Source organism: Oculina patagonica, chromosome 2 (genome assembly GCF_052425735.1).
Source record: "Oculina patagonica isolate OP01 chromosome 2, crgOcupat, whole genome shotgun sequence".
NCBI lineage: Eukaryota > Metazoa > Cnidaria > Anthozoa > Scleractinia > Oculinidae > Oculina > Oculina patagonica.
In genome coordinates, this window is record NC_135759.1 from 13,556,580 (window position 1) to 13,577,694 (window position 21,115).

General features: G+C 39.5%; 2 protein-coding genes across 2 annotated transcripts; one reads left to right on the forward strand and one right to left on the reverse strand.

The window, feature by feature from the left end:
* The first annotated feature begins 544 nt into the window (after window positions 1-544).
* On the forward strand, window positions 545-11,330 carry LOC144643054 (cytosol aminopeptidase-like). The gene is given in 17 exon segments (XM_078502186.1): window positions 545-565; window positions 567-632; window positions 709-854; window positions 1,709-1,763; window positions 2,026-2,134; window positions 2,620-2,688; window positions 3,413-3,527; window positions 4,496-4,681; window positions 5,060-5,202; window positions 7,266-7,281; window positions 7,387-7,600; window positions 8,243-8,345; window positions 8,889-8,968; window positions 9,265-9,371; window positions 9,703-9,739; window positions 10,012-10,108; window positions 10,841-11,330. Coding segments are annotated over 17 exon segments (1,626 nt in total). The 3' UTR covers window positions 10,903-11,330.
* LOC144643053 (wolframin-like) lies at window positions 10,754-20,039 on the reverse strand. The gene is made up of 9 exons (XM_078502185.1): window positions 19,952-20,039; window positions 18,363-18,746; window positions 17,869-18,126; window positions 16,666-16,952; window positions 15,981-16,153; window positions 15,063-15,200; window positions 14,223-14,988; window positions 13,008-13,194; window positions 10,754-11,877 (listed from the first exon to the last, which is right to left on the reverse strand). Exons 2-9 carry the CDS (start codon window positions 18,687-18,689, stop codon window positions 11,671-11,673), a joined length of 2,343 nt encoding a protein of 780 aa, XP_078358311.1. The 5' UTR covers window positions 18,690-18,746; window positions 19,952-20,039; the 3' UTR covers window positions 10,754-11,670.
* Window positions 20,040-21,115: the final 1,076 nt, after the last annotated feature.

A 21,115-nucleotide genomic window follows, 5' to 3' on the forward strand; every position in this document is an offset into this window, starting at 1 on the left:
AGACCCTCTTTGAAAGCAGGAATCTCGCTCTTTGCTAGCGCTTTCAAGATTCCCGCTTTTACAGACTCCATATTTTAGATTTCTCATTAGTAAAGATTCCCGCACTTTTTAACGCTTTTTAAGGTTTCCTATTTTAAAAGATTCTCCGTTCCTTATTTTAACTAAGGTACTATGAATAAATAAATAACCGTCGCTACTTACCACTGCTCGAAGAGATGAGGCGCCCATGACTACTCACAATTTGCAACGTATGCTCTGTTTGTGTTTTTAAATGGAACCAGACAGCTTAAAGAAAGGCCTCCCCAGACAAACGCCTCGCACGCTCTTGTATCGCATCAATGTCCAATTTTGGGTCAATTTTTAAATGCGCCTCTTTTTATTATTTTTGTTTGTTTTCTTTTAGAAATAATATGAAAATCCTCTAGCTTTTGTCTGACTTGTCTAGTCTGTGGATAAAACCATAGTGCGTCACCATCTAAAGAGCGTGAAGTGCAGACAATTTTTATTGACCGAGGAAGTCTGGAGCCTAATTAGAAGTCCCAAGATGGCGGCGGTTTCTCTGATGCTTTGTCCTTTGTCGCACTTCCAGATATTTTTCACCCACAGTACGTGTAAGGGCATTTTGTTCAAAGGTAAGTAGCGTGAAAAGAAATCAACAGTTTAGTTGTCAATTTAGTTTTCTTTATTTTGCTATTTGTATTATTTTAGGCCGTGATTGATCGTGGAGTTGTTCTTGGTGTGTACGAGGGAGAAGGCGGGAATTCGAACAAGTCTGATGTGGAGAATTTCTTCACCGACGCGGCTAAAAAGTTCAACTCAAGAACTTCGGGAAGGCTAAAAGAAATGATTAAACTGTAAGAAACTAACGAATGCGATTGGTGTAAAGATATTTCATTTATTCATGGCTAATGGTGCTCGGTATGTGGCAATGTGTAGCGTGATTGCAGGTGTTGTGTGACAGGTTGTATTTGAGCTTTGCGTTACATTTTGAATGGTCGTCATTTATAAACCTTTTTGCAGCCTCACATTTGCCACTAAGTTAATGTTATGTTATCAGCTGTAATTTAAACAAGAAACAGCAAAATAACATATTTTATAAACACCAGTTTTATATTTATGCAATGTACATACTAGTTATGCAACGTAAGTGATCTATGGAATATCCCACTCACTTGTATTCTGTATACACACTCGCCTAAAAGGGAGGTGTAACGAGAAAATACAAGTGACAGTGGGATATCCATAGTATATGAAAAGTGTTGTGTAACTATTTATACCAGCCATAGAAAAAACGCTTACTAAATTTCGTCGAGAATACAATCGCAGCGCACGATGGGAAGGTTGGGTTGAATACCGTCGAATATACAACGGCTTTCCTGTATTCTGATTGGCTGTATTTTCTATGGCATGGTATAAATGACTGTATCAAGCTGTGTTTGTTACACATGTCACATGACTGTGTATTGGTTATCTCAGGTACTCGTTTTTTTTCCTTTCCACTGATCTGAAATTTGCCCTTGGTCTACTTGACAAAGTACAGGTTTTAGCCCAGGTTTGTTGTATGGCAAAAATGTATTCAGTGCCGTGTGGTGAAGCTGCCATCTGTGAACAGATGATTTATGACTATGTTTGTTCCCGGGGGTGTGTTTTTTTTGTCTCCGCCCCAGTTTGTTTAATGTATTCTTCGAATGTTCTTGTTTTGTATTAGGTCTGGATTTGAGGGAAAGATTGGCAAATCAAAAACATACTTCGGTATTGATAAGGTTTGTATTATTTTAAGAGTAACTGTGTGCTAATGCATATATATCAAATACTGCAAAAAATCTGGACGGTCATAGATTTGATTTTTTTCCTACAGCTGGAAGAACTCACCTTCAAGGGAAACCTTCAAGGGATGAGTGATAGGGGGTCGTATGGGGGGAAAAATAAAAAAAAATGAAGGAGAAAAATTTAGGGGGGGGGGGGGTGTTTTGTTTTTTTTTTTGTCGCAGCCTGGTTTTATCTTTCTTATTGTTTTGCCCTTAGGATTACCCATGTGTTGTTGTTGTTGGTCTTGGCAAAAAAGACATTGAATCCAACACAGAGACAAGTGAAGAAAAGGAATGTAGTGGCAACTGTAGACAGGCATCTGGAGGTGAATTTTAGCTATCATTATTGCAGGTTACATGTCTGTTGTGACCAACAGTTAACATTGCTGGGTGAAAGTGGGAATCTGGAAAAAGTCAGCCCTGAACTGAACTAATGGAACTCAGGAAAATGAATGAAAACTTCCACTGGTTCATGGTCATTACATCAACACATTATTTCCAATTTTTCAACAAGGTCTATTGAAGTAATCACACAGCAGTCTTAAGTTATGTAGTTGCACTGTATTTTTTTGAAAGATTTTCATCAATAGATTATGTCTAATAGGTATTGTCAACAAACCAATAATTTGTTTTGGTCTGCTAAATTAATGTACTAATCAACATTATGTTAAGCATTCTGTTCTGCAGGATCTGGGTACAAATTGCAGATTGTGCAGCTTCAGAAAATATCCAAACCCAACTCATGGATATACACCCTAAGTATATAAAATTTCTTTGTTAAGGCAAATGTCTTGAGACCATTCTTTTATAGTTGGTGTTAAGGTCTTGAGGGATTGTAGAGTTCAGACGGCTGAAGTAGATTCATTTTCAGATCCTCAAGGTAAGAAATGGAAACCTTCAGATAAATGCAACATTTAATAACTTGATTTAATATGGTGCTATCTCTCTGCAATTGTGAAACCTTTCAAATGGTGTAAGTGGTGCTCCATCGTGGTCAGTGGTAGCTTAGTTAACAACAGCTCTGGGCCTAGTTGTTTATAGGGTGGATATCGCTATCCACCTGATAAATCATTATCCAGTGATAACTGTCATACAAAACCTACATCGCTATCCACTGGATAGTGATTTATCCAGGGGAGGGGGGGAGGAGGTAGCATTATCCATCCTTTGAACAATTGCAGGGCCTAATGGATTATTATTATTATATCAAAATGACCAAATGGTGGTAAGTTGAGTTGGTAGGAGGAAGAGGTGGAAGGAGGGTGGGAGGGGATTAACTAAAATTATTCTGGTGAGAATGTGTTACTCAGTGGGAGTAATAGACAAAGCAAATGGGACCAAAAAGGTATAATCTCACAACTTGCAAAAAGCAACTCTTTATATCTTTTTACTTTTAATTAATGAAATTTGAGTCATCAGTGATATAACTAACAAAACATTTCAGTGTAATCAAGCAAATTCTTAACCTGCAGGTGCATAGAAGTTCTATAACCCCCCAAATGAAACAACAATTAACAACTGTAGATAGATGAAGCAGATCAGTCTTCCAGATCCACCCATTATAGCCCCCTGATAATAAGCCCTTCTTTTTGCTTTGTTCTCAGCGGCAGCTGAGGGAGCGAGCCTCTCTCTTTTCAGCTATGACACCCTGAAATCTTCCAAAAAGTTACAAGTTGAACTTCAACTCCATGAGCATGTAAAGGAAAGTGATTTACGGAGGTAAATTTATGCACTTGAATCTTAACCAACCAAATTAGTGAACCATCGCTAGGCACAATGCACAAGCTTTCACGAGCAAAACCAAGAGATACCTCACAAGTGACTTGGACTGCCAGCACACATGGATATGTACAAAAAACGACAAAGTCATGAGGAGATTTTGAATGAATGAATGATATAGGTGCTATATAGCGCATTTCAAAGCTCAATGCGCTCACAGTTAGAATTTTAATGGATGAGACCGGACATTACATTATGATTTTTTTTATTTAACAACGTGTGTGGTTATTCAGACAGAAAATGCCACTGTGTAAAACCAGGTGTTGGTTTTGTAGGTCACATTGGTTTCCAGGTTAAATCTGTTTCCAACTTAGGTTAATCTGTTTGAGCTTAAGGCCTGTGGACAACAATCTTTTAATCACTTAAAATAACTTGGATTTGTTGATTGGGATTTCTTTTTTTAATGAATTCAAATGGTTTTATGTCACTGTGAGAGTGTTATCTTCAAGTTGAAACAGATTACCCAGTAACCTACTAGGTTGAAAAATGAATAAATTTGACCTACAGCATAACTATATTTTAAAAAAATGGCAGCCTCGAGCCAAGTGGTGCACACTAGTGCTGCCGGAGCTTATCCCGGTTTCGATAGCATTATTTCGCTGGTACCCATTTATACACCTTGGTGGAGAGAGGCACTTTGAGAGTAAAGTGTCTTGTCCCAGAACACAACGCAGTGACCCTGGCCAGGGCTCAGAACCTGGAACGTCCACTCCGGACTCCGGTGCACTGACCATTAGGTCACTGCACCTCCCATTACTATATTTAGCAACAACTTTTTTCCTTTTTTTGACTTATAAATGCATGGACATCATTATTATATAAGTTCTCTAGTTTCATAACTATTAGGTTTCCCCAGCTCATTAAATAAAGTAATTTAATTTTTATGTTTTTTTTTTGTATTTTATTAGCAAAGAGGAAAAAGCTCATTTACATTCCTTGCGTAAACTTTGGCAAGATGGATTGTTACTGTCTGGTGCGCAGAATTTTGCCAGAGACCTCATGGAAACTCCATCAAATCTTATGACGCCAACAATTTTTGCTGATACACTCACTCAAAGGCTCTCTGATCTTGAAAATGTGCAAGTGCTTGCTAGGTATGCTTAATTTGTCAGTTTTGTGCTTGTTTTTCTGTGGTAGTATGGTTATCATTTTCTAAATCTAGCTGTTACCTATTAGATTGATAGAAGGAAAAATAAGATGACCAGGGGCTTAATGTTAATCAGTTGTTGCTGTTATTGACTACATGTAAATAGGAGCACTGTGGAAATGAGAAACAAAGGACGCTCTGGGTCTGTGATTTTACTGCTATTTTCTTATAGCTCAGCTCTCTCCACATTTATTTTGGTACTTTTCTTCACAATTAAGCTGCCTGCCAAACAGGCTGTATCTTCCAGTAAACAAGTTACGGTATGTGTTTTGTCTTGAGGCATTAATTTTTTTTCTTGATTTTCTCTCGTTTTCCTTGACGTAAGAGACCAAAGTTGGGCCGAGGAAAACAAGATGGGTGCTTTTCTAATTGTTGGCAAAGGCTCAAGTGAACCCAGCATATTCTTGGAAATGAAGTATTTTGGAGCAGAGGAGAGTGATTCATCACCTTTAATTTTTGTAGGAAAGGGTAAGTGCTCAGAAGTAACATTCGACTTTGTACTGTCAGTGATAAAAGTGTCCTTGTTGTATTACTTACCGGTAAATGATGAAGAGGGAGAACTTAGCAACAGGCTATAAGCCCCTGAACTAATTTAGGCTACTTGTTAAGATGTTATTTAATAGTGACTTGTAGCATTATAATAAATTTGTTTCTAATAAACAATAAGACGACAAGCTCGAGGTTTCTACCAGCTGATAGTTGCGAGGGGTGAATCAAGCCAACTATCAAAAGCCGGTAGAAACCGAGAGCGAGACATCTAATTGTTTTAGCATAACCCAGTGGCTGATCCATATCGCCAGAGTTGATTTTTTGAAGGAGTTAATTGCTAAAATAATTCAGCAAAAAATTGAGCGTGTGCTCAGCTGAGAGCTGTCAAACGATCATTAGCGTACCCACACTGACTGTCTATTGGTAGTTGCGCAATCTGATTGGCTACACAGGTGCTGTTTATTGATCGGTAGATGGCTCTCAGCACGTGCGCTTAGTTTTCACTTAATTTATCAATCAAAACCTTCAATAAATCAATTCTAGCGATATTCTGAGGTCAGTGGGTTATGCTAACACAATTAGACAGCTCGCTCTTGGTTTCTACCGGCTTTTGATCGTTGACTCGGGAATTCACCCCTCACCAACTATCAGCCGATAGAAACCTTGACATCGCTGTCTAATTGTTAAGTAGAAGGCACCTGTGTAGCCAATCAGATTGCACGTTTTGCCAATAAACGGCTGCTGGGTTGTGCTAATTACAGTTAGCATAACCTAGCGACTGAGTCTTAGGCAGTAGCAATCTGATCGGCTATACAAGAGTGGTTTAATTTTTGATAGACTGCCTTCAGAGTGTGTGATAGTAAAATTGCCAAAATCATAATCCCAAACTACCAAAGCCACTTTCACTGATCCTTTTGTTGAATAGATCGTTCTCTGAAACAATCAGATGGCTCACTCTCGGTTTCTATGGACTTTTGATAGTTGACTTGGGGCTTTGCCCCTTGCCAACTATCAGCAGATGGTAACCTCAAGCTTTGACATCTAATTGTATATTAGTGATTTTGTGTTTTCTTGAAAATTGCTCCATGAAAGGGCACAGTATAAAGTGTTAAAAAGACTGTTTGGCTGTTTTCTAACTGATGTTAGTAGAAACTCAGCCATGCTCTATTGAAAATCTGCGAATCTGATTGGTTCTCCCACTGTTTTCTATTCGCCGATAGAAAACGATTGCGCCCTCGTTGCTCATTTAAAGATTATTTTTTCTTCATCTTTGGCTTATAAGTACGTAAAATTGTAGGTTTTTGGACTGCAGTCCTTTAAGAGTTTCTACTAAAACAATTAGACTACTCGCTCTCGTTTTCTATGAGCGAAAGTCAACTCGGCTGTGCCTCGTTGACTATCTGCTCTTATAGTTCACCACTAAATTTTCTCCGATTCTGATTGGTTTAAATTGAACACGTGACGCGATAGTGCCCGTCCGCCTGAGGGCACTATCAGCCCATAGTGCCCTCCCGTGAAAAAATGCCCGGATCGATAGTGCCCGCCCGTGACTGTTTTTTGTAAACAAGCTGCCTGCAGACAAAAAAACCCAACCAAATACACTGCATTTAGTGGGTTTCTCGTCTGGTTTTGTCTCGTTTGTCAAATTTCGGCTTTCAATTGAGTTTTTTTTATCCTCAAAATTAAAATAATTCACGATGCTTGTTTTTGTATGTGCACGCGGAAGAAAATTTAGTGGTGAACAATCAAGACAATAGAGTGTTTCTGTCTCGGAACTATCGGTCTGATAGTTGCCCCTTGGAAATTTGATGTTCTTAAAACTAGCATATTGCCCCGAAGCTTTGCTTCTCGGGCTAATATTTGTTTTAAGAACATCAAATTTCCGCGGGGCAACTATCAGCCGATAGTTCCTCGACAGAAACACTCTATTGTTAAAATAGAAAACTCGGGCTTGTAGTCTAATTGTTAAGTAGTGGTTGCGTGTTATTTTATTTTGTGTTATATCTAAATGAATTAATTTGATACATCTACCTTTCTTGCAGGTGTAACATTTGACAGGTATGCTATTCATAAAATGAGTTCAGCAATAATTTGATTATCTTACTCTTAGGTACAGGTCCCTTTTCTAGTATCCTTTACATTGTATTCATCATTTTGTTGTAGTGGTGGTATCAGTATCAAGCCAGCAGCTGGCATGGGACAGATGAAGGCTGACATGGGTGGAGCCGCTACAGTCAGCGCGGCTTTTGAAGCCATAGCAAGGCTTAAAGTGCCAATCAATGTCACGGCTCTTGTTCCACTGTGTGAGAATATGCCATCAGGAAGTGCTAACAAACCTGGAGATGTCGTCACCGCAATGAATGGAAAGACTATTGAGGTTAGTGACAGGTAACCAGACCATGAAACGGTCCGCATAGCCTGTGGAAAGTTCATGCTTTCAACAAACTGAAAGGCAGACATGCAAGGTCGGGCAAATTAAGGAACACGCCTCCAAAGGGAAATTGTCAGTTGATCTATGGCGACATTGCCGTGTCTCATCTTTATGGACTAGGGCTACTTTTACATGCCACATTGTAATTAAACATGGCTAAAGGAGTTATGTCATCGACAATGCATCTTAATAACGTAAAAAATTGCAAACTTTTTTTAAGTTTGTTGATTGTTGTCTGTTTCAATCTTAGTTCGTCAGTCGAAACCATCCTAGTTTATTTTCGGGTTTTTATTACTTCTTTGGTATTTCTACATTAGAAAACTATTAGTTTGAGGTCCCCTTTGATTTGAAAGTAATTCAAAAAATGACTAAAATACCGTGACTCTCCATTGAGTTGCTAACTGGCAGGATTTTAAGTGGCATGTTAGAACTCCCCCATTCTTATTAAACAGTACGAAATATCTGGCACATTTTTCTAATTATAAAATGATTACAAGTGATTGTTTCTTTTGTAATTTCAATAAAATGTTCTCAAAGAAGAGAGAGATTGTTTATCAAATTTTACTAAATTAAAAAGTGTTCTTTCAGATTGACAACACAGATGCCGAAGGAAGACTCATTCTTGCCGACGCTCTCTGTTATGCAAGTCAACTTAATCCTCTTGCCATCATCGATGCTGCTACACTAACTGGTAACTATATTATGACTTAATACTCAGGCTTCTCTTCAAGCTCTGGAGTTTCATGTGGTAGACTTATCCTGAGGCTTAATCGATAGACTTCTTTGTTTTAAGACTAGAGTCATAAATTGTTAAAGTTTATTGCGTTAAATGATTTCTTTTCTTTAATTTCAGTGCATGGTTCCTTTTTACTTGGTCAATTTTTAAATTACTTACGAATTGTATATATTACTTTGCTTATGGTCCGAAAATAAGTAGCATTTTTAGTACTTAATGCAGAAATGCTTGCAACCCGAGCCAAGCTTAAAAATGTTAGTAGCCTCATCTCAGGTCTAAGTTTGTCCATATTGCAATCTATTTCGATTCTCGCCCTCGTTAGTCATCCACACGTTCGAATGCATTCCACTCATTTGCCGAGTACTGCTCCACAAACTTGAACCATTTTCGTTTATAGGTTTGCTAAACAGAGAGCACTGCTCGCAGGTTAAGTAGACGGTAGAGCAATTAAGAACCCTGATATTTGCTGATGTAGTTTCTTACAAATGACAATTGCAGGAGCAATGGATATCGCCTTGGGGCAGGGGGCAGCAGGAGTGTTTACTAACTCTCTAACATTGTGGCATTGTATCTTCCAGGTAGGTAGGCACTTCATATGTTCTATATTGTCTGTACAATCTGAAACTGCCAAATGACAGTAATAAATTTCCAATACGAGTCAGTGAGTCTACTGAATTATCGTCGCTTAGACGAGTCAAACGCTTCGCGGATAGAGACCTCAGCTGGTAAGATCATCCCTGCGTTCCTTCGGGAAACTTGAGTAACTGTTGGCTTGCTCTCGGCATCTTTTTACACCATTTCTAAGAACAGGATAATGCATCTGTATATCGCTATACCAAGACACATTGTTCAGCGGCTGTTTGTTTATGTTTAGGCTGGGTTTGACTGTGGAGAAAGAATGTGGCGCATGCCATTTTACAAGCACTACACTGAACAGATAGAGTCTGACGTAGCTGATATAAGAAATACGGGCAAAAAGAGGTAGGCAAAGGCCCCGTTTACACTGACCCGGGTAAATTTAAAAATGGAGAATTTGAAAACGCCGGGTAAAATGTTTTCCGTCCACATTAACCCGGGTAAATTTGAAAAGATACCCACTTTGGAGGGCGTTTTTGTAAAGCTACGTTTTCGGTGAATGCCGTTTCAGTGTGGACGGTTAGCCTATCCGTGTAAAAAAGATACGTTTTCCCCGGGTCAGTGTGGACGGGGCCTAAGTTTGTAATGTAATTGATAGTAATAAGCCTGGCTTGCTTCTTCACTGAGGCTTTTTGGGTGTTTTTGACGTTGAAAACTTTCTGTCTTTGTTTTGTAGGTCCGCTGGCGCCTGTACTGCAGCAGTCTTTCTTAAGGTACAACATGTTTAACAAGTTATCTTCGCGTTTGGCTGGGGGAAGTTGGTCTGCACTATTATATCTAGTCCAGTTGTGGCCCCCTCTGTCACGCAACTCTACGCTCTCGGAGAGGGCCAGAACTGGACCATATATACTTAGCTGTATGCAAACGCAGGTGTTTGCCTGATTCCCATGACTGCCTATCTTGGAAGCGGTTCAATTCTCAGGGTTAGTTGTAAGCTTTTTTAGCTTCTTGTCTTTATAAAATTAACTCCGAGTTCATTCTTTAGGAGTTTGTTGAAGCTAAACACTGGGCTCATTTTGACATCGCCGGTGTGATGGATAACAGTGCGAATGCTATTCCATATCTGAACAAGGGCATGTCAGGTAATGTGTGTTTTTGTCTTCAAATGTCCTACGAATGTTTAAAATATCACGACAGGGAGGCCAATGCTGAATCACAACTGCATTATACATCTTGATAGTAATCAGGGCTGTAGTAATTTATAAGCAATGCGATGCCTCTAAATTCAGTTAGAATAGAGAACGTTTCAGCCTCTATCAAACCTGTCAGTGTAAACAGATTTTTGTAATGGAGAAAAAGGACGGCTGGTGAGAAAGTGAGCTACGAGTATTTTTCTCACTCCGACCATTCTTTTTGCTTTTCTTCCATTAGAAAGCCTTTTCATGTCGATTTTATCTTTTTGTGGCGCTTGTCTATCGTTGTTATTTTGTCAGACTTTGTAATCCCAAGCATTCATCTTTGTAGTACGGTTCTTTTTTTCTTAGAATTTAAGTGTAAATATTTTTTAACTTTATGTAGCTTAGTAGATTTTAATGTTAATAGTGTCCCCAATGAGTTTTTTTACAGCTAAATACTTTGACACTATAATAAAGTATTTCAATCATTCATTCATAGCCTTCTGCAGGCCTGCTTGTCTGTGCATTTCCTCGTTCGCGTCTCCATTACAAACTCTTCATTTCAATACAGATTCTGTTATGTTACTATAAAACGATTCGCTTATGATACACTTCTGAAAAAAAAGTAAGTTTATTTCAACAAATATTTCATTCACGTCTTTCATCGGTTAATTTTATTGTTTTTCTAATTCTTGGCAGGTCGACCAACAAGAGCATTTGTGGAAATTGCACGACAACTTGCAGTCAACAAACTGGATTAGAGTACCTTCCTACGTGTATAACACAATTATTATGTAGCACTTAATGTCTAAAGCTAGAAATAGAGACAAAAAAGCTATCAAGAGGGATCACAATAAATTAAATGTCTAGGGGGTAGTTAATTTCTTTAAAACCTATAAGTTTGCCTTTACCTAGCATCGGCAACATATAATAAATAAACAATATTATTAAAATACCGAATTGATTTTCTTTTAGAGTTCTTTTAGAATATACTCTGACACTAAAACTACGAACTTCAATATTCATCAACACACGGCTTACTTTCTGTCTTCTGAATTAAATTTATACCACGCGTGAAATTAGGGCGTATTGTCCTTGGTACAACGTATTTTCTATGATCCACTAAGATAATAACAAATATTGTGAATTACAGAATATAATATAATAAAATATTTTGAACATCTTTTAACACTGAAGTCCATTCTTTTAAATGTGTCATTTACCGTTATATCTCCGTGTTATCAGAAAATAATATCCTAAGAAACGTTGCCCTTCTCCTTGTGAGTGAGTAAAACACTCTGAATCACTTCTACAACTACTTTAAAGTGTACTCAACAAGTCTTGTTTGCAACCTTTATTTAGGATGTCACGCATCCTAACACCATTAGCGTTGTGTGACGACACAATGGAGCCTTGATGTTTCGCTACTGCTAATCTGGGAAATGATTTGATCGCGGCAAGTCGCAGGAACAGTCTGTATCAACGCAAAGAGGCATCTGTGGGTTAAACTTAGTTTTGCAGCAACTCATTCAATCATATTCTTCATCTTCTCTCTCATTGACCAAAGGGGTCATAAAGAACTGGGCCATGAATCTTCCAGAGTCACGCAATCCTTCAAATATGTCGTCACGCCCAAGTCCTATTCGCGATTTGACTTTTACACCATTGATAAAGAGCCTCTTGGCAGTGACACTCACGTAAGGCGGACCATTTTCCAAGCGACCCTGAAATGTGATCTGGAAAAAGGAGATGTAAAATTAGGCAGAGCTTGGAGAGCATTATACAGGAGTGTACACTGCTATTCTTAAGAAACTAAATTATACCTTAAAATATAAAAATGTTTAAAACAGATTTAAAAATTTAAAACGATACTCTAAATTTTCTATCGCCTTCTGCGGTCTTCTTCAGAGAATGATGGATTTTTGCAAGGTTCGCAGAATTCTAATAAGCTACATCGACGTTATTGTTCGTTGTCCCCCTGGGGACATCTGTTTTAAACATTTTTATATTTTAAGCTATGACTACAGATCGCTCCAGCAGTTTTATTTAAATTATACCTGGTCTATTTTTAGTACAATAACAAAGCAATTTTTTGACGAGGACATGCCACTATTTGGAAATGGCGCTTTTAATTAGAATTTTTTGTATATTTTCTCTACATAAACATTTATTTGAGGGGGAAGGGGCAAAAAAAAACCAAAAAAAAACCTTATTACAAAAAAAAATTTTTTTAAAATGGGGCCCCCTGAAACCCCCCCTTTTTTCCCCCCCCAAAAGGGGGGAAACAGGTCCACCTTAAGTTTTTGAGAAAGCCAACAACAAACTTTCATTCTAAAGGCTTCGAACCAACTGCGAATCATTAGTAAAGAACTGCTAAAGGTTAAATCACTGACCAAACAGTAACACAAGTGGACGCAAGTAAACGCAAGTTCAACTTGCGTACAGACTTTGGTGGCCAAACGGACACGCAAGATGAGTGGAAAGTGCACGCAAGTTTGCAAAAAGTCATTTAAAGTGCTACAACTGAAGGTGCAGTTCACTATTTGACGTATAAAACTGCAAAAAAGCGTTGACTTGCGATGGGTGGCCAAACGGTAAAAATTGCGTTAACTATAAGTACAAATTTGATCTCGACCAAAGTGAACAAATAAGTGAACGCAAGTCAACGCAAGTGTACGCAAGTCAACGCGAAGTCCTGGCTAAACGGAGACGCAATTGGACGCAAGTTTTCAACTTTGGACGCAAAGTTTTCAACTTGCGTTGCCGTTTGTTCAGGGCTTGACAAGGGCTGTTTTCTAGAAAAATAACTACGTTACTGAAAGAAAACTCTGCAAGTTTCAATTTACAGGCCGATATGAAAGCGTACCTGTGTATTCTTCTGTAAAGTAATCATTGTGTGGTAGAAGCGGTGCGAAACAGTCAGTTGGATTACTTCGCTGTTTTGTGACACTGCGCCCGCCATGTTTACGCCAACTGAAAACGTGTACCTGTCAAAAGTCCTCAAGTGACACGGGCCTTTTGGTCTTGACAACCAAAGGCCTTTCTCCGAAGACCTAAGAACAGATAAAAAATCAATCAAGTTTAAGGTCCTGTTTTTCGTCCTCTTAAAGTTGTACAGGTTCCTGTCTGAAACAGGAAAACAGTAATTGACCCAATTATTGCTATTGGGTGGGGTGGGAGGGGGTGGGGTTGCGGCTGATAACCCATCTCCGGGATCGGGAATAGACTTAGGTTGCACCTACGGTTACATCCTGGCGTAACGGCCGTCAGAACGCATATAGTACTGCTGATTGTGCAAAATAACAATAGGATGCTCACTGGAAAAGATCTATAACAAGAATCTGCAAGCAGTATACCGTGCTGAGTGGACCACCCCAGCTGCAGAAGTCGCGGGCGCACAGAAAACGAAAAGCAGCACTGAGAAACACACAAGCGTGCGCAGTCACGAAGTGTGCGTGACAGAAGATGCCGGGGAGATGCCGCTACGCATGCAAAAAGCGAATGCAAAAAAACCCAAACCAGTCAGAATGGCAAAAACAAGTCCACACCCAAAAAAAGAGTCCCACACCCAAGCGGAGCAGGGCCCGCGCGAGACGATCCTACAATCTGCGAGTGAAAACGTCGACCGAAACTCAAAAAAAAAGGAAACCCGAACAGTCGTGTGCCAACACTTCGTGAGGACGACCGCCCGAGCCAACGCCCCAACATCACACAGAGCGAGAGGGAAAAAAGGTAATGATAAACACAGGCGACGAGCGGACATGGGTCTGACAAGTGGTAGTAAAGCGGAGTCCGCGGCACAAACGCGTGACCTGAAAAGGAGCTGGCTGGGGGCGGGGCGGAACGAACGACAAAAAATTAAAAACGACAAAAAAATGCCAGCCAGAATATAAACGGCTCGCACGGTTAATAATAACATTAACAGGCTTGGTAGGCGGGGTACGGCAAGCGCAAGGTATGCGCTACACTGGCTACAGGAGGCGCTCCTTCGGATATGGCCTCAGTTACTGGTATTAAAAGGCTAAAACTCCAAAACAATGGCCCCATGGACAGTGCACACATTTACATCCAATAATCTCACCTGTCTGCACTGCCCTCCTCTGCTCCTCCAAGGAGACACTTGATTGTAGGTCTTAAAAACACAGGCAGGAATGTTACCAGGCTTCGAAAACGATTTTCCACAGAGGTTAACTTGACATAAGCCACAGTTCCAGTCCAGTTGACCGATTCACCAAGGAATTCATTGCACTTGATCTGCACTGCTGCAAGGTTGACTCTATCACCTTCCCTGGCCTTGCTTCCACATGTTTCCACATACTCTTCCCAAGAAACGGGCCTGTTCGAGCCATATATGGAGGGAACAAAATTGACGTAAATGATAGGGGCCAAAAGGCAGAACACCACCAGGCCCGCGGCAATCATGAGCGGTTTCTTCTTTTGCTCCAGTTTCTCTCCATGAGGAATTTTGAGCTTGGAGTAGTAAAGAAACGCTGACGAGACTGCAAGGATGAGCGCTGTGACAGCAAGCTTCAGAGCAAACTCGAGCGTTATAAACCACTGCAGAAAGTACGCCAGTGCAAGGCCGATGGTAAAGAGAAACAACAAGGGAAGCATGGTGACAAAAATGACCCACCCCACCGTAGCACGTAGCAGACTGCTCCAGGATGTGAAGCGAAAGAGCTCAGTGAATAACTGCCACCAGAGCAGGCAGACCAAATGAGGGATAAGTACTTTATATATGCCGCGCCAAGAGTGACGTCCTGCCATGATGATCAACAGGACAAGGATAAGCACATGAAGAAGGGACGGGAGGCTGATCTCTAATTCCAATCCATAGGGGAGGGGTACTGTGGGAAAAACGGAAAAGTTTATTTGACAGAATAATTTCAAAGTTAACAGTACATCACAATGAAGCACCTACCACTAATAAGCGATTGGCACAGGATACCCAAGCCTCGCACATTTTCCAAGCTGCGTAATCCAGTTGTCAACAGTTTGAGAAGTATTGTGTACAATGCATAGTCATCATATTTATCAGGCAAACCTCTGAAAGAAGAAACTAGTACATGCACAAAATATGTTAACAACATAATTAAACAAATAGTAACAATTCAGTTAAGGCCGAAATACAGGAAACATTTTTTTTTAACTTGTGCCTTAACACATCATCATAAGTTGAAAAGACAGTTCAAAAGTGTTGCTGCATATCTTTGACCTATCACCTGTGTTGCAAGTTATGCAGCTTGTTGTGCAAACTAGACAAGTTCAATTTTGTGAAACATGTTGTAAATTGCAATACTAGTGGAAAAATGTGCAATGTCAGCACTTTTTAACTTGCGGTGCAGCAATGTTGAACAACAAGTTAAAACTAATTGTGGGTCGATAGTTTTCCTGCACTGCTCTAACATCCACTGCAGTCATTGGGGAGGGGCGGGAGGGGACTCCCTATAGTGGACTATACAGGGAGGCCCCGCCCAAAAGGGGTGCCTTTTACAGGCTCTAGGTATATAACAAGGTAGGGATTACACGGGTTGGAGTATATAAAGGGGTATGGAAAACTATCATTTAGGTGATTGAAAGGGTCTTTCCTATTATTTCAAACAGACCCAACAAACAGCGGATTCCTTTAAGGGGTTATTCAAGTGCACAATAATGATTTAGTAATCCTTCTGTCAGAATGTGAAGGGTACCATTATTATACCATTATGCATGAACGGGGTATGGACTGAAATGGGTAAAGGTTTGGACCTTGAAGCACTGAGCTTTCCTGTATAAAAAATTTTTAGTAGCCCTCCCCCCCTCCCCCCTTGGGAGTCATTGTTAATATTAGCAAATTCACCTGTGAAAAATAGCGCCACCAAAGACATTTCAGAACATGGAATCCAGTGCTTATCACAAAGGGGAAGAACAGCCACTGTTACCAGCAACACAATAAAGAACATTACATAGGGTGTCGCAGATTTCCACATGAATTTTCTTTCAGCCTCTTTCCCATCAATTCTTGGATCAAACCTATAAAAAGCAATAAAGAGCATGTTGTATACATAACAAATTATATTGTGTGCACCTTTTACATATTAATTATACAGCACTCTTCATCCATATCAAGAGAAAAGCTTGTCTGAGCCACGCCCAGGTTGCTTTGTCATTTAGGGGTTTAGTTTAAAGGGACTATGCCACAGGGTTTCGCAGATTTTTGATCTAAACTGTTCTGAAATTAGTGGTAGGCAACCAAAACCTAAATATAAACATTATCTTTGAACATCTATAGGAATATATAACCTTAATTTGTGGATAGAAATCAAGCTACAGCTATAAATATCGATATTTCGAAGATGCACGGAAACAAATTGACAACATTTGCCTAACTCAAGATGCTCAATGTTTTTACCCTTTTCCTCACAAAAAAAAAACCTGCCTAATTTTTTTTGTACAATCAATACCATTTCCATGACTTTTCATGACCCACACTTAAATTCCATGACTTTCTAGCCCTGGAAAATAATACAAACTCCGTTGCTTACTTTTTCATGAGCTGTGAAACACTTTTCAGCTGCCTCAGAGCTTCTCTTCCATGAAACATTTGAAGTGAGAATACAACAAGTGAAAGGAAAGAAATGTAAAAGATCACCAAAGGAACAAGAAACCAAAGGAAGTCAGCGGTCAGATGACTGTAGATATACAGAAGGAATAGCATCTGAATTTGGGAAGTTGGAATCAAAGATTTCAAAAAGCTTGATCCTTGCTTGGAAATTTTCACAAGAATGAAATGTTTGGCTGATTCCAGTGACTGCTGTGGAAATTTTATGACCTGAATTTGAAAGAAAAAAATTTTTGTTTTTAATAAGCTTCAGTTAATTTGTTTTCTAGTCAACTTGAGATCATTTAACAAATCAACTATAGTATTTTCTTTTGACACTCTAATAGACCATATAGAATTAACGCCCTAGAATATTTAAAGCTCAGGGAAATTATGTTTTGGACATGTAATTTTATGGTGTAATTTCTATAGTCTAAAAGAGCATAGAGTAGACCATGAAAAAATGTGGCCGATTTGTTTCATACAATAACAAATAAAAGTGTTTCAACTGACTTTTGGATGTATTGAAAAAGTTAGCAGTACTGGACACTTTCTCAAGTTTTATTGTATTATTTTGCCTAATATTACTATGTTGCATCTTACATCATTCATTAATTATCATGGTCTATACTCTCAATCAATGAAAACACAAGAATTTTCACAGTTGTGTATAAAAATCGTATTTAAACAAGACAATATACAGTCTGGTAAAAGTTAAATACCCGTAACAGTCTAGGAAGTGTGAAGCACTGGCAGATACACAATGTATCAAGTTTCCAATTTGTCTGTCCAATCAGAAAATAATGTGTCAAACAGTTTAAAAGTAAATTAATTCTGTAGGTAAAGTCTGCATATGAGCTTAGTGGGCCATGGTCAGAGCTTATCATGCCTGGATGGGAAACTAGTCCATTGCTGCAGAGCTACCCCCCCCCCCCCCCCAACCAGGTACCCATTTAATATACACCTGGGTAGAGGGAGGCACTGACAAAAAAGGGTCTTGCCCAAGAACACAATGCAGACCTTTGATCTGGAGTTTGGCACACTAACCATTAGGCAACCGCCCCTCCACCTAAAGTAAACATACCTACAGGCCAGGTATAAATATTCAGTATATCTCAATATAATTATAACTGTATGTTTTATGTACCTTCTCCAAGGCAGAAGCCTTTTTAAATTTCTCCATATCTTCTTTACTGAGTACAGTTACGACTTCAGGAACTTCACCCTTGGCATATGCCAGAGCTGTGTCCTTCAGCTCACTGAGAGTGAACTCTTCTTGTCCACCGACTGTCAATGCATTTGTCAGCAAGCTCATAAGGCCTAGTTCTTGTCTCCTCTCTTGTTGTTCTTTCTCTTCTTCTTCAGAGGAACTCTTAATGCCACCCTCATTACCCTTTTCTTTTTCCTAATATAAAAAAGTACTTTTTTACCCTTAATAAAAAAGGACATATTATATGTTAACATCAAAATACAACTCTCAGCTTGGTGGATCTAGTAGTCTGGGACTGCAGAAGGTTTCTTGCCTGTTTATCACTCTGCGTTACTCTGCATTCTGCACTATCAAGGGGCAATCAATAAACTAAACTTAAACATATTGCCAAATGAATGTCCAAAAAATGATCCCCTAGCTTTTAAGCTCACCTTAAGGTTTGCCTCTGCCTTTTTTAGAGCCTCATTGATATCTTGAAGAGCGACCTTGTCTTCACCATCTCTTTTCATGGAATTATAAAGCTCTTCCACAGCATGTCGCAGTCTCTTTTCCTCTTCAGAAGTTTTGATACACCACTTTACTTCATTTTCATTCTCCGGTGTAATTCCCTCTCTGGCTGCCAGGCATGTAGCCAAGATAGTTGTGGCCTCCTGGTTTCCTTGTTTGGAAATACCCATCAAAATTCTTATTGCTTCTTCTTTCTTTTCTGAGTCTGGTAATTGCAACAACTCATTGGCCTGGGATATTTGCTCTTCCATGTTGATAGTCAATGTCAAATCACTAGGCAGTTGTTGTAAGTTAAAATATTTTTAGGGCTGTAAAATAAAAGTAAAATGAAAACCTTCAATAAACTCTCCACCATGAGTCTTTGGCTTATTTTTTAAATTAGGCTAAGGCCATCCCCTTTTCTCTGTTAGCGCCGCGCCAGAATAAGAGGAGAGGAATGACACTATATGTTCTCCACGCTGTTCTCGTTGAGTCGTCGACCTTCCTCCATGCCACCATGTGACGACCATGTCCTGCCAGGCTCCACGGACATATGCTGAGGTACCGGGCGTCCTAGTTCCAGACTCCTATCCACTTTTTTTTTTTTTTTTCCGACCGACCGACCCAAAACAGAAAACACATACGACGATAAACGAAAAAAAAAGGGGATGGCCTAAAGAGGACTGCATATTCTGCACAGAAGGGTTCTTGGGTAAGAGAGAAAACGGGGAGCCCCTGCAATAATCATTTAAAAATTTTGCATGCTGCCCCTAGTAATCCCTGTTGAATGAGTTCTCAATTGTCTGTGAAAAGAAACAAACAAGAAACAAATGAACCTCAAAAAAGTGGGATAATTTTCGAATGGCCAATTCTTTCTATGAGACACACCTGCAGGGTCAATCATCACGTAACTGTATTCAGCATTGCTTGCACACTTATTTCATAGAGGGAACTCGCCATTTAAAGTATAATGCCTGTACAAGCAACATAACGACATAAACATCAAGAATTATAAGGTCACGCATATGCAAAAAAAACACCTCCATTGAAGTTTTATGTCACTACAGTGTGAACAACGCAACTTAACAACATAAGAAAAACAACATATAAAGAAAGAACTGATCTTTTTTTCATGTATAAGCTTAAATAATGTCACTAGTGTGAACCAGACCTAGCGAGGTGTCCAGTGACAATTACAACGGTGACCATGCAGTGGTGTTTGACATGTTATATACAACGTTTATGTTGACTCTAACTTGAATTTATTAAGACCTTACATACATGTGAACTATTTATTTCACTTCCTGATTAACCCTTCACTATTTTCCACTTATTTTAAACGTGCGTTGTTAGGTACGTCAGTATATTCACAGTAAAAACTTTAACAAACAAGCTCAATTAAAAGCATATCCCAAATGACTGCTTATCTACCTTCGTCCACTCAGTTCTGCAGTATACACTCTTCTGACCATATAACTCTTCTGACCATGCGGAAAGGAACACTGAAAAAAATTGCCTGCAATAAAGTACTAACCTTCCAAGTGCTTTGCTCATAAGCTCAAAATTGTTTCATTCAGCAAACGGCAAGAATGTTGTCATTCATTATCTTCCGCCATGTTTTTTGTTACCAGGTTTCGAACGGCCTGATCGATAAAATCGTGAATCATAGGGGGCATCAGGGGGCATCGCGTCCTTGATAGGGGTGGGGGTGGGTCGAGGGTGTTTGAGCGTATCATGCAGAACCAGAAGGGGGAGGAGCAGAGTGACGAACGAGAGCAGCAGAGAAATGGCGCCAGAGAAAGAGCGAATGCGGAGAGGTCGTTGGAGGCACGGAGAGATGGAGCAGCGGACGGACGGCCGGAACGCCACACAAAACACACGAACACAAATCGGGGGCACCCGAGACCCGGAGAGGAGAGGAAGGGAACGGCGAAGGCGAGCACGCAGAGAATATGCCATAGGAGCACAATCTATAAAAACCTAGAACCAGAAAAGCCATAATTATGGCTCCTGGCAGAACTCAGAAAAAAATCTGCAATCCACTTTAAAACATGACATTGAGAAGGTAAATAAAGAGATTAAAATGGCGGTAAACTCCTGGCGCTTGAGTTGTAAAAAAAACAACAAAAAAACAAAAAAAAATGAGCACGTTTGTCATAATAAATGCTTCATCTCCATCTTGTGAATTTTTCTCGTGCGTTGCTATATATATATATGGGCACGGTCATTAGACTGGAGCAGGTATGTTCGTTAATGTTAATTTTTTTACAAGATTTTTCTTTTATTCGTTTGATAAGTCGTTGCCTGAAATGGTTTCAGCAACCGAGTGTCTGTTAGCTTCTGTTTCGAAAACGTTGCGCCAAAAACACTAGTTGCCAAAAACTGGCGTAAAAGAGTTATGTGGAGAGACAAGCTACATTTCATGAGTGACTGGAATGAGAGATTTTTGAAAAAAGCCGATTTGCTATTTTTAATTCGTACGTATTTAAAAATCAATAAAACCAATCGATGTGACAGCGGTATCATTAGAAAGATAATCCTGATGAGTTTAGTATAACTGAGGCTTTTTTTGGTCAAAGATGATGACGCCAAACCGTAGCTTACCGTGCAAACGGAAGCGTTCGTCACGGCCGGTACAGGCGCCAAAGGATTGAAATAAAAACCTAAAATCGACCTTTTGTCCAGAACATTCTCGACG

Bases quoted from the DNA above. Each gene is read 5' to 3' on its own strand.
- LOC144643053 (XM_078502185.1), bottom strand. From the start codon at position 18,689: ATGGAAGAGCAAATATCCCAGGCCAATGAGTTGTTGCAATTACCAGAC. The intron at 18,127-18,362 runs GTGAGCTTAAAA...TTTTTATATTAG, and splicing joins AGGCAGAGGCAAACCTTAAG to GAAAAAGAAAAGGGTAATGA. The intron at 16,953-17,868 runs GTACATAAAACA...TTTCAAATTCAG, and splicing joins AGGCTTCTGCCTTGGAGAAG to GTCATAAAATTTCCACAGCA.